The sequence below is a fragment of the Mesoplodon densirostris genome, chromosome 6 (genome assembly GCF_025265405.1).
Source record: "Mesoplodon densirostris isolate mMesDen1 chromosome 6, mMesDen1 primary haplotype, whole genome shotgun sequence".
In the NCBI taxonomy this organism is placed as follows: Eukaryota; Metazoa; Chordata; class Mammalia; order Artiodactyla; family Ziphiidae; genus Mesoplodon; species Mesoplodon densirostris.
In genome coordinates this window covers 17,672,776-17,685,054 of record NC_082666.1, presented here as the reverse complement: position 1 = coordinate 17,685,054, position 12,279 = coordinate 17,672,776, and the positions used below count along the sequence as shown (strand labels likewise).

The 12,279-nt window shown below is 42.7% G+C and overlaps 1 protein-coding gene across 4 annotated transcripts in view; it reads right to left on the bottom strand.

Moving 5' to 3' along the window:
* The window catches only part of ASTN2 (astrotactin 2), a 927,905-nt gene that overhangs the window by 341,150 nt on the left and 574,476 nt on the right, over window positions 1–12,279 (bottom strand). For all 4 annotated transcript variants that reach the window (XM_060101146.1, XM_060101145.1, XM_060101147.1 and 1 more), the window contains one exon: window positions 717–883. In XM_060101146.1, the coding sequence (XP_059957129.1) occupies window positions 717–883 (167 nt within the window). The remainder of the gene's footprint in view (window positions 1–716; window positions 884–12,279) is intronic.

Genomic DNA, 12,279 nt, shown 5'->3' with positions numbered 1-12,279 from the left:
ATTAGGCGTCGTTGTCCAAAGATCTCATTTCACAAGTCGTCAAACTGCAGCCCAGAGAGGGACAGTGACTTGTCCCAGGTCACTCAGCAAGTTGGTCCTAACGTGACGCCCTCTTTCAGTCTCATACTAAGTTTAAAACTCAGCTGATTTCTTAGCATGAGCGAGAACTTTGAGCTTTGCCTGCACTGTTTCTTTTCCACCTCACCTCCCCCAATTAATTATCATTATTGATAGGGGCATTAGGACAAAGAGGGGGTAACCTCTGAACTTGGCACTGCTTAATCCCTGCAGAAAGAAAGTTGAAAGCCTGGGCTAAGCCCGTGTTCTTAAGCACCACACCTGCTGGTTTCTCAGGGACACCTTCACGGTGCCTGCTTTTGTCTCCAAAATACACTGACCGTGGCTACAGGGTGATGCAGAAGGGGCAAGAGACTTTTGCAGAAAAAAATCCTGACCCTAGGGTGCAGCCTGAACAAGGATTCCATTTGTCATAACCATTAATCAATTATTTATTTTTCTTCTTCCATTCTTCTTTTCAATCCCCAACAAAAGGTTCTATTGTTGCCTTTTTCCTCTTGGGCTGAAAAAGCAGAGGCAGAAAGGCCATTTCATTGAAGGTCAGTCCCAGCTGGGCCAGGCTGTAGTTCCTGATCTTTTTTCTGCATCCCTCCCACTGCTGTGAAGGGAGAGGCCGGGCCTCGGGGACAGAGACTCACCCGCAGAACATGAAGATGGTGCTGGAGGTGGCATCGTAGGGCAAAGGCAGGGTTTGCTGCAGGCACAGCTGCTCGCAGCCACCGTTGAAGCCATCGGAGCAGTCGATGCCTTTGGAGTGATCATAGCAGCCGGAGCCGTCCTTCATGGGCCTCAGCTCCTCAGGGCACTGCTCAGAGAGACAGCAACAGGGTGGTTACAGCTGAAGAAGTGGAGGGTCTCATCACGCCCTCTCCTCCCACCTTCTGAAAAGGGGCATGTGCCGGGACGGTAGAGACTGGTTCAAAGTCTCATTTGACCAACTAATAGCTGTGTGGCCTTGGACAAGTTCCTTTACCTCTCTGAACCTCAGTATGCCCACCTGTAAAATGGAGCTTTTGTCGATATCTATCTTGTAAGATTATGAGAATGAAGGGAGACAGTGTGTGCAAAGTACTTAGAACTCTGTGGCTCGTACGGCAACCGTACAGCAAATGTGAGCTGCTATGAATACTGATATTGCTGGGATCATCATCATTATTGTGTTCATTATTATTGTCCAGTAGGGTCACCATGGGAGGCAGCCAGATATATTTTTAAGAGCTTTTACCAATATGAGCTTAAGTTCCAGATCTTCCCCTTCTCCCTGTGTGACCTGGGGCAAGTTACTCGCCCTCTCTGAGCTTCAACTTCCTTATCTGTTAAATGAGCCTAGCACCTGCATCTGTGGATTTGTTGTCAAGCTTAAGTTGGACCACAGGGGCTGCATAACGTACTTCGGAATTTGGCATGAAATTTGGTACTCATCAAACGTGAGTTCTCTTCCTTCCTGTCTTGAATGTGTCACCTCTTCTCCATCCTAGTACCTGAAGTCCTAAATGAGACTCCTGCATCTTCACAAAGACCTCCTAAACAGTCTACTGGCCTGCAGTCTGGCCTGCTGTATACCATCCTCCTAATGGTCTCCAGAGTGATTTTTCTAAGTAGCATCACTCCCCAGCTTAAATAAATAAATGAATTCTAAACAACAACAAAGTGAATCTTCCTAAAGCTGACAGCCAAGGTCCTCTGCAGATGATATCAAACCCTCTGCCAGGCCATGTGCACTTTCCTCCAGGTAACCAAATGGGTTGCCCTCTGGTCCCTTAAAAGCCCCAACAATTCCAACCTTGAGTGACCTCAGTCGAATGCTCTTCTGGTGTGCCCAGCTAAGGGTGTACCTGCTAAGTGCTCCGTAAATGGAAGCTCTTATACCCTCGGTAAAACCACCTATCTATTTAATTTAGTTTCCCATCATTTGATGAGGCTGAGCTCATCTCCAGTCCAGCAGATGGAGAAGAAGTTCCAATTCTCCTGCGTTTGGGAGAGACAATGAGGTACTAGGTTTTAATTTCAGTCACCCTGCTGGCATTTCCTGTCCACCAAGATTAACACCCAGAGCCCGGCCCTCCTCATCTATCACTGGACATCGCTGATTAAAATGCCCTCCCAATGTCCCTCTCCTCCCAACCAGCTCCCTCGTCCCCTCCCCAGGCCGTCATCCTGAACAACATCAATAACAAAACACACCCCCCAAAAGTAATTTACAAAAACCACAATAACAAAAAAAGGTCATCTCTCTTAGAAATTAAATTTTGCCTAAGAAGAATTCATAATTACAGATGCACGAGAGAGTTCTTCAAGACCTTTGAGACTGGCGCCAGGAAGGGTGGCAGAGAGAGTTGGTTATAAATGGCCTTTGTCAAGCTGCAGAAAGGTTATAAAACTGGCTACATTTTGTGCTTAAAAAGAAAAATCAATTTTCTATGGGAGTGAAGTGCTGTACGTATTAAAACAAGCTCAGAGGAGGCCCCTGCTTGTCTCAGAACATTCACTGTCAGACAGAAAGGCACCTAGTCATGGGGTCATTGGGAGCTGTGTGTTGGTACCTGGGGCTGGGTCGTCTGTCTGCGGAGATGTAGGGGTGAGTGCTGGAAGCAAGGGCTGACCTTCTCACCAGGTAACAGGAGATATCTGGGGCGGGGTATTACTCACAGTTCTTTCCACCACCACCCCCACTGATTCCCTACCACTTTTATTCTTTAAAACAATATGTTCTATATTCCAGGCATAATCTAATTTAACGTAGTTAATCCTTATGGCAAACCTATGAGGTGGTGCGGCAGGGCTAATAATGGCTCCCAAAGATACGTCGCCATCTTAACCCTCGGAACCTGTGAATGTTACCTTCTATGGTAACGTGGTGTTGCAGATGTAATTATATTAAAGCTCTTGAGATGAGGAGACTAATTGGGATTATCTATCTAGGTAGCTCTAAATGCTGTCACAAATGTCCTTATAAAAAAGAGGCACAGAGAGATTACACACATGCAAAGGACCACGTGGGGAAAGAGCGCAGATTGGAGCGATGTGGCCACAAGTCACCAAGTGCTGCAGCCACCAGAAGCTGGAGAGACAAGGATGCTTTCTCCCCTGGATTCCTTTGAGGGAGGAGGATGCTGCTGACAATCTTGATTTCAGATTTCTGGCCTCCAGAACCTTGAGAAAATACATTTCTATTTTCTTAAACCACCCAGTTTGCTAAGCCACTCTTAAATTTCTAATCCTTAAAACTGGTGTGAGATAATAAATGCTTTTTGTTTTAAGCTGCCCAATTTGGGGATAATCTGTTACACAGCAAAAGATAACTAATACAGTGAGATAAATGTAACAAGTGCTTGGCGCAGTGTTTGGCAAATGGTAGCTGCCGTTCTGAGTATGATTAAGAAGCTTAGGATCTAGTTTGAGAAATGAGAAATACACATATCTGTCAGACAGATAACTAGTTATAAAGCAAACATGAAGAAGCACAGTATAACTTGAATGGGAAAATGGAAATTCTGCAAATGTGATTGACTAGGGAATATTGGAGTAGGGAGGCTTGGGTCGGGGATGTCTTCGTAGAGGAAAGACATGAATGTCATTGGGCCAAATGGGAGATTCTGGTGTACCAGAGAGAGGAAGATCAGAACTCTTCTCAGGTACACCACTCAGCTGCCCGGTGACCTTGAACCTAAGTGGGCCTCAGCTTTTCTTCCTTAAATGGAGGCAACACCTTGAAGACGGGACCAGTAGGACTGATGTTAGTCTTGAATTGCACACAGGCCTTTGACACTGAGCATCTAGGCAAGTGCTTCACCTCAAAGACAGCCTCAGGCTCCTCATCTGTAAGATGGAAATACGAATGCCTCTCTGGGGCTTCCCTGGTGGCCCAGTGGTTGAGAGTCTGCCTGCCGATGCAGGGGACATGGGTGTGTGCCCCGGTCTGGGAGGATCCCACGTGCCGCGGAGCGGCTGGGCCTGTGGGCCATGGCCGCTGGCCTGCGCGTCTGGAGCCTGTGCTCCGCGGCGGGAGAGGCCACAGCAGTGAGAGGCCCACGTACTGCAAAAAAATAAATAAATAAAATAAATTAAAAAAATGCCTCTCTGGGAGGCATTTCTGGTGACTCTATGAGAAAACAACCTAAAGAATCTGGCTCAGAACCTGGCACACAATAGGCACTCAATAAATGAAGGATAAATGAATGGGTAAGTGGAACAAATGATAAATGAATGAACCCATTCCCTCCCATAAAACCTAACTGGGACTATCCGTTTATCTTTTCTTTCTCATCCATATGAGTCCTTCTTTGGATCATTTAACAAATGTGTATTGAACATCTACTCGGTGCTAAGCAAAGATGCTGGGTGCTGGACATGCAGTAGTAAAGAAGACAAGCAAGACCCTGCTCTCATGGGGCTTAAATTCTAGGGAGAAGACAAATAATTAACAAGAAGTAAAATGATTATCTCATAGAGTAAAAAAGTACAACAGAAGTGCAATATGATAAAAAGTGAACGGGGATAGAGTAAAGGAGGCATACATTGAGCACTTGAACTAAGCCTGAATAATAAGTGGAATCTCCCAGGTGAGTATAAGTGGGAAGAGCTATCCAAGAAGGAACAGCAAGTATGCAAGTCCTGAGGCAGGAATAGTGCTGGCCTGTCCATGAACAGAGGGAGCCCATGCAGCTGAAGCTCCGTGAGACAGGGGGAAGCAATGTTAGCACAAGGCAAGGGGTGAGATGTAGAAAGTGACCAAGTCACTTAAGCCAGAAGTTGGTACACTATGGTCTGTAGGCCAAATCCAGTCAGAGGCCTGTGCTTTTTTTTTTTTTAGTTATATATATTACAATTTTGTGATGCTTATAATAGATTCACATGCAACTGTAAGAAATAATACAATACAGAGAGATCCAGAGTATTACCAGTTTTCCTCAATAGTAGTATCTTGCAAAACTATATCAAAATATCACAACCAGGATATATACATTGATAATCAAGATACAAAAACATTTCCATCACTACATAGATTCCTCCTCTTGCCTTTTTAAAGCCATATCCACTCCTCACTTGACTCCCTTCCTTAATACTTGGCAACCACTAATATGCTCTCCATTTCTATAATGTTATCATTTCAAGAATGTTACATAAATAAAACCATATAGTTTGTGACCTTTTAGGGTTTTTTTTTCACTTAGCATAATTCTCATATTCATCCAGGTGTCTTCATGTATCAATATTTAGTTCCTTTTATATTACAGAGTATTATGCCATGCTATGGATGGACTATAGTTTAACTGTTTGCCTGATGAAGGACATGTGGGTTGTTTCCAGTTCTTGGCTATTATGAATAATGTTGCTATAAACATTAGTGTGCAAGTTTTTGTGTGGACATACATTTTCATGTCTCTGGGGAAAAAAAGCCATGGAGTATAATTTCTGGGTTGTACGGTAGTTTCATGTTTAATAATTTTAGGAAGCTGCCAAACTTTTCCAGGGTGGTTGTACTATTTTAAATCCCCACCAGCAAAACATGAGCGATCCAGTTTCTCCACATCCTCATCAGCATTTGATGTCGTCAATATTTTTCATTTTATTTACACATCCTGACAGGTGTGTAATAATACCTCCACTGTGTTTTTTCATTCATTCATTCATTTACTTTTGGCTGCAGTGGGTCTTCGTTGCTGTGCGCGGGCTTTCTTTAGTTGTGTCAAATGGGGGCTACTCTTCGTTGAGGTGTGCAGACTTCTCACTGCGGCGGCTTCTCTTGTTGCGGAGCACAGGCTCTAGGCGCGCGGGCTTCAGTAGTTGTGGCACGCAGGCTCTAGAGTGCAGGCTCTAGAGCGCAGGTGTGGCGCATGGGCTTAGTTGCTCTGTGGCATATGGGATCTTCCCAGACCAGGGCTCGAACCGGTGTCCCCTGCATTGGCAGGCAGATTCTTAACCACTGCGCCATCAGGGAAGCCCATCCACTGTGGTTTTAATTTGTATGTCTCTAATCGTTAATGATGCTGAATATCTTTTGTGTTTATTTTCCACCTTTATATCCTTTTCAGTGAGATGTCTCTCAGTGTCTTTTGTTCATTTTCTAATTGGACTGTTTGTTTTTAACTGTTAAGGTTTGGGAGTTCTTTATGTATTCTAGACACTAGACTTTTGTCAAATATGCAGTTTGCAAATATTTTCTCTCCCACTCTGTAATTTGTCTTCTCATCTTCTTCAACTGAGCTTTCACAGAGCAAATGTTTCTAATTTTGATGAAATCCAAGTTATTTTCTCTTTTATGTATCATAAAATCTATATCTTGGGATCTAAGAACTCTGTGCCAAGCTCAAATCTCAAATATTTTCTCGTGTGTGTGTATGTGTGTGTTCTAGAAGTGTTATAGCTTTATGTTTTACAGTTAATTCTGTGATACACTTCAAGTTAATTTTTGTATGAGGCGTGAGACTTACACTGAGGTTTACATCTCCAGTGAAACTACTCAAGCTTAGAGATTTCTTTTGGGGGAGTTTTTAAGTTACAATTTCAATTTTCTTAATAGTTATAGGGCTATTCAAATATCTATTTCATATTGGGTGAGTTGTGATATTTTGCATTTTTCAAGGAATTGATCCATTTCATCTAGGTTGTCAAATATATGTGTGTATAGCTATTTGTAACAGTCCTTTATTAATCCTTTTGACATCTGCAGGGTCTGTAGTGATATTATCCGTCTCATTCCTGATATTGGTAACTTGTGTCTTCCCTCTTCTTTTCTTTAAAAGTCTTGCTATTTTGTTTACCTTTTTTCAATTTTCTTGACATTTTCAAAGAATCTTTTTTTTTTTTTTAGTTTCATTGACTTTATTTTTCTGCTTTCAATTATTGATTTCCTTTCTTCTGTTTGCTTTGAGCTTCTTTTGTTCTCCTTTTTGTAGGTCCTTGAGGTGGGGAACTTAGATTATTAATTTGAAACTTTTATCTGATATATGCATTTATGGCTATAAATTTCCTCCTCATTAAATATAAAGACTTTTACTTTAAGGAAAAGATGAATTACTGTGCTGTGTCCCACAAATTTTGATATACCGTATTTTTATTTCATTCAGTTCAATGTATTTTTAATTGCCCTTGAGACTTCCTTTCAACCCATGGATTATTTAGAAATGTGTTGTGTAGTTTCCAAGTATTTAGAGATTTTTCTGTTATCTGTTATTGCTTTCTAGTTTGATTCTGTGGTGGCTGGAGAACACACTCTGTATGATTTAAATTCTTTAAATTTGTTGAGCCTTTTACCAAGGCCCAGAATATGGTCCATCTCCATAGGTACTTAAAAATAATGTGTATTCTCTTGTTGCTGCGCAGAGTGTTCTATAAATGTTAACTAGATCCTTTTGGTTGGAGGTGTTACTAACCTAATCTATAACATTGCTAGCTTTCTGTCTAAGTGTTGTATCAGTTGTTGAGGGAGGGGTGTGGAAGGATCCAACTATAACTGTGGATTAGTCTATTTTTCCTTTCAGTTCAATTAGTTTTTGCTTCATACATTTTGCAGCTCTGTTGTTTGATGCATAAATATCTATGATTTCTATGTCTTCCTGGTGGACAACACTTTCATTATTACACAGTGTCCTTCTCTGAAAACTTTCTTTGCTCTAAGGCCTACTTTATATAATATTAATATAGCTGCTCCAGCTTTTGTTTGCTAAGTATATGTCTTCTCTGATCTGTTTACTTTCAACCTGCCTAAATCATTATATGTGAAGTGAATGTCTTGTAGAGAGCATATATTTGGGTCATGATTTTTAACCCACTCTGCCAATTTCTGTCTTTTAATTTGTGTATTTAGATCACTTACATTTAATGTGATTATTGATAGTTTAGAACTTAAGTCTACTGGTTTACTTTCTGTTTTCTTATCTCTGCTTTTCATTTCTCTGCTTTCTTTGCCTTACCTTCCTGTGGGTTACTTGAACATTTTTTAGAAATTCTTTTTAATTTATCTATAATATTTTGGGGCACATCTCTTTATAAAGTTTTTAGCGGTTGTTCTAGTATGCATAACTTACCATAGTGTAGTGGTGCCATTATTTTACCAGTTTAAGTGATGTGTAGAAAGCTTACTTCTCTTGGGACTTCCCTGGTGGCGCAGTGGTTAAGAATCCGCCTGCCAGTGCAGGGGACACGGGTTCGAGCCCTGGTCCGGGAAGATACCACATGCCGCAGAGCAACTGAGCCCATGTGCCACAACTACCGAGCCTGCACTCTAGAGCCCGCGAGCCACAACTGCTGAGCCTGCATGCCACAACTGTTGAAGCCCACACACCTAGAGCCCATGCTCCGCAACAAGAGAAGCCACCACAATGAGAAACCCATGCACTGCAACGAAGAGTAGCCCCTGCTCACCACAACTAGAGAAAGCTTGTGTGCATCAACAAAGACCCAACACAGCCAAAAATAAAAATAAATAAATTTTTTTAAAAAGAAAGCTTACTTCTCTTTATGTCCCTTTATCCTTTCCCATTTATAACATAATTTTCTTAAATATTCCTCTAAATATACAGTTGTCCCTTGGTATCCATAGCAGATTGGTTCCAGGAGTCCACACAGATACCAACCTCCACCGATGCTCAAGTCCCTCATATGGCCTGGTGTGATAAATACACTCAGCCCTCCACAACGGCAGGTTTCCCATCCACAAATTCAACCAGCTGGGAAATTTACCAACCAGAGGTTGGTAAATTGCACCAGAGGTTGGTGCAATCCGTGGATATGAAACCTGGGGATATTGGGTGGACTGTATTCAGAATCACATCTGACACTGCTACCATTTTGGCTTTAACCATCAAACACAATGAAGATAACTCAAGAGGAGAAGGAAGGTCTAATGCATTTACCTATAGTTTTGCTAACTGTGTTTTCTTCCTTCCCAGTGTTCCAAGATCCCTTCTTTTATGACTTCCTTTTTGTTTGGTAACTTTCATTAGCCATTTATTTAGACTAAGTCTACAGGTGGCAAATTTTCTTAGTTTTCCTTCATCTGAGAATGTCTTCATTTCTCCTTCATTTCTAAAGGATATTTTCTTGGACATAGGATTCTGCATTGACAGCTCTTTTTTATTTAGCACTTGAAAAATGTTGTGCCACTTCCTTCTGGCCTCCATGATTTCTTATGAGAATTCCACCATCATTCAAATTGTGTTTCCCCTATAGATGTCATTTCTCTCTCCTTGTTTATAAGTTTTTGTCTTTTGAAAAACTAAAGATATTTTCAGAAATTTGACTATGATGTGTTGGTGTGGATTTCTTTGTGTTTATCCTTGAGTTTGCTCAGCTTTTTGAATCTGTAGAATGAGTCATTTTGCTAAATTAGAAGTTTTTAGCCATAATTTCTTTTACTTTTTTAGTCTTGCTCTCTTTCTTCTCTTCTTCTGGGCCCCCAATGACACAAATGTTAGATTTTTTTTCACAGTCCCACAGGCCCATGAGACTGTTCATTTTCTGTTCCAATCTATTTTCTCTTGATGTTCAGAGTGGGTAATTTCTACTGTTTTATCTTTCAGTTCATTGATTGTTTCCTTGTCCTCTCCATTCTGCTGGTGAGTCACAATCCACTGCATTTTGTAAATCAATTATTGTGTTTTTCAGTTACATAATTTCCATTTGCTTCTCCTTTATATCTTTTACTTCTTTGCTGAGATTTTTTTTTCCATTTGTGCGTATAATTGCTTGCTTAACCATTTTTATGATGGCTATTCCAACATATTTTTTAGATAATTCTAATATCTCTGTTATCTTGGTAGTGGCATGTACTGGTTGTCTCTTTTCATTCTGTTTGAGATCTCCCTGGTTCTTGGTATGACAAGTGATTCCCAATGGAAACCTAGATATTTGGGATATTATGTTATATTATTTTTAAAATCCTGAATCTTAAATATATATTTTAAAATCTGGCTTTTTCTGACACTGCTCCTGCAGGTGAAAGGGGAGACACACCTTGTTATTGTCAGGGGGAGGCAGAATCCCAGTTTCCCCACTTGGCCTCCACTGATACTGTTGGGGGGTGGGGTGGGAAGCTGACTCCCTATTAGGACTCCACTGATAGCTTCCTGTATGGGAATGGTAGGTGTGCTGAGTTACTGTTCCCCACTGACACCATCTGGGTGGGGTGGGGGTTGGTTTCATCACTTCTGATCAATGGTCAATGGTCCTGACTTTCTACTAGGCCTCCTCTGGCAATACCTCAGCAGGGAGGGTAAGAGTACCCTATTACTGAAGGTCGGGGTGAAGTCCAGGCTCTTTATTTAGTCTCCACTGACACTGGATGGACCTTGGATGGGGGTAGGAGGGGTTGCTCCTTACCTCTCAGTGGGGATTAAAGTCCTCACTCCTTACTTGACCTTGTTTGACACCACCCCAGCAGGGAGGGGGAACTGGGTTGGCAGATGGTCTCAGTACAGCCTGCCAAGGATGGAATCTAGTTCCTTCCTTGGCCTTTATTAGCATGGGTGGGGGACGAGGCATGTTGTTATCGTTGTTAGTATTATTATAATTTTCTGTGATGTTTGGCCTGAATAGAATGGTTAGTACCTAAAATTTTCTATCTTGGTCAGCTGCCCTTTTCCTGATACTTTGCCTTAAGAAAGCAGGCTTGGGCTTCCCTGGTGGCGCAGTGGTTGAGAATCCGCCTGCCGATGCAGGGGACACGGGTTCGTGCCCCGGTCCGGGAAGATCCCACATGCCGTGGAGCGGCTGGGCCTGTGAGCCATGGCCGCTGAGTCTGCGCGTCCAGAGCCTGTGCTCCGCAACAGGAGAGGCCACAACAGTGAGAGGCCCGCGTACCGCAAAAAAAAAAAAAAAGAAAGCAGGCTTTTTTCTTTCTTTTTTTTCCTTTTTGTTCGCTTGTTTGTATCTTTATCTATCAGCCTTTCTGAGTTGCTGTCTCCATGAGCTCCAAGTTTGGGACCTATGAGGCACAAAGAAAACCCAGGGAATGACCACCATGTCCTTCCTTGTGTCTCAAATTCCCTAGCTGGTCTGCCGCCTTCTCTTCTCTCCACTTCTCACAATTTGTTTTATATATAACCTCCGGGGTTTTTAGTTGTTTTTAGTGGAACAGAGAAAAGAACTCCACTCCCCCCCACAGCCTATTTTTGCACAGCCCCAGAGCTAAAAATGTTTCTTTACATTTTTAAAGTTGTTTTGTTTGTTTGTTTTGATTTTTAAAGAAGAATATGAGACACACACACACAAAAGGACCACGTGTGACTTGCAAAGCCTACAATATTTACTATGTGGTCCTTTATACAAAAAAGTTACTGACCCCGGGCTTCTGTCATGAGAAGGCGTCTCAAGTTTATTCGAGTATAACTGGAAGGCACTGGAGGGTGGTTGGCAGAGGAATAAGTGATTTGACTTGCTACTTTGAAGAGATTACTGAAGTGAATTCAGTTATCTCTAAGTACTTACTTAGAGCTCACAGAAGGAGGCTTGGGAGGTAGTCTCTGGGGGACAAGGAATGGGCAGGAGAAAGGGGGCAGGTCCAGCTGAGAAAAACCCCATTCCTTGGAGTGTTGCTCCTTTGCCTGAGGCTTTATAGTAAGTAGGTGAGAGAGCTTGGGGTCTAACTCAGGTCAGCTGGGCTCCAGAGCTTCACAGCCCCCATTCTGCCCCATCTCAGAAGAGAACCCACAGGAAGACCCTGGGCCTGGGTCCCTAAGGCTTAAAGCCTTAAGGATCTTAGCAGGTGGAGGGGAGGCAACTGGGGGATGCCCAGCTGTTTCCAGCACAGGCTGGCCCTGCCCTGCTCTCTCCAGCCTCCTCCTCCATCCCCTGTGCCTCTGGCTCCTTGCCAGCCTGACTCTTCATCAGCACCAAGCCATTTGTTTCTGTTTGTAATTATGCATTTTAATGTTCATTAATTATGGAATGCAAATTGCTCCCAGTGCAAAATTTGTAATGAGCTGTTCTACCACCCCACCCCCAAGTCTAGAAGGTGGACCAGCTGTTCTAAGCAGAAGGAAAAAACAACCAACTTGCAAAACAGAATAACTTTTCCTGGGTCCGGATTGACTCATGGAGTGAATAAGCCTGGGGGATTTCCCAGTGGTGCTGGAGGATGAGCCCTGCCCCTCCCTGGGCCCTGGGAGACAGGAATGTCACACCTCCACTCTCCTCTACAACCTGGGGCCCGACAGGCAGCATGGGATAATGGAAAGAGCTCCAGCTTAGACCCAGCCT